The sequence below is a fragment of the Plasmodium reichenowi genome, chromosome 12 (genome assembly GCF_001601855.1).
Source record: "Plasmodium reichenowi strain SY57 chromosome 12, whole genome shotgun sequence".
NCBI lineage: Eukaryota > Apicomplexa > Aconoidasida > Haemosporida > Plasmodiidae > Plasmodium > Plasmodium reichenowi.
The window spans coordinates 1,078,582-1,079,699 of NC_033657.1; the positions used below are offsets into that span (position 1 = coordinate 1,078,582).

General features: G+C 18.4%; 1 protein-coding gene across 1 annotated transcript in view; it reads right to left on the reverse strand.

Moving 5' to 3' along the window:
* PRSY57_1228200 (hypothetical protein) overlaps window positions 1–1,118 on the reverse strand; it is a gene marked incomplete at both ends in the record, with an annotated part of 2,814 nt that overhangs the window by 793 nt on the left and 903 nt on the right. The window contains 4 exons of the mRNA XM_020115067.1: window positions 1–175; window positions 379–439; window positions 538–735; window positions 828–968. Of these exons, the coding sequence (XP_019970220.1) occupies window positions 1–175; window positions 379–439; window positions 538–735; window positions 828–968 (575 nt within the window). Of the gene's footprint in view, window positions 176–378; window positions 440–537; window positions 736–827 lie in introns of the transcript that reaches the window.

The window sequence follows — 1,118 nt, forward strand, 5'->3', positions numbered from 1 at the left end:
ATATTGTTATCTTCCTTTTTCATTACATATAGAAACCGAAATGCAGGAAGTTCATCTACGGAATTATTTATTTCTATAAGATTATGACATTCACTATTATTATTTAAAACATTGTTATTTATATTATATGATGGATCCTCAATTTTAATGCAATTTCTGTCTGTTTCTTTGTCGCCTAAAAAAAAAATAAAATAAAAAATAAAAATAAAATAAAATAAAATAAAAATAAAATAAAATAAAAATAAAAGCACATAAGGAATATCACATATAATATAAAACGCACCTTATATATATATATATATATATATATATATATATATATATATATTTTATTTTTATAATTGTAAAAAAAAAAAAAGAAAAATAATTTTTTTTTACCATCATCTTCTTCCTCTACCCAAATGAATTTCTCCTCATTCTCAGATATATCCGATTTTTTCTACACAAAAAAAAAAAAATAAAACAAAATGATAATATATAAATAAATTATTTTAATATATATAAATATATATGTACATATATATTTTTTCATTTTACCCTATATTTTTGGATTTTTTCAAAAACATTTTTCTGTTTTCTTTTCATATTAGCTTTTTTCGTAGGTATAATTAAATCTGAGAACTCCTTTGGGATATTTAAAACTTTTTCTTGTTCTCCTTTTGTTTTTATTAAATTTGTTTGTCTTCTTTTTTCTTTCAAGTGTTTTAGAATGGACTTTTTATTTCCTTCCTCAACCTGTGAAAAAAAAAAAAAAAAATATATGTATATATGTGTCTATATATAATTATGTATTATATATATATAATATTTAATTTTTTATTTATTACATTTGTGTAGTTAAAATGTTTATGTTTAAGTAAATAATTATACATATACATTAGAGCATAGTGAAAATAATTCACCTTCTCAATTGTATTTCTTAATTCTTTTCTATCACTTTCTTTCCTCTTTATATAAACCTTACAAATCTAAAATATAAATATATATATATATATGTGTGTGTATTTATTTTGTTCTTTTTGGTTATGCATACACGTTTGTATAAATATAAAATATATTGTTCATATGATAGGTTGATATATATAGACATATAAGCATAAAAATAAATTATTTTTTAT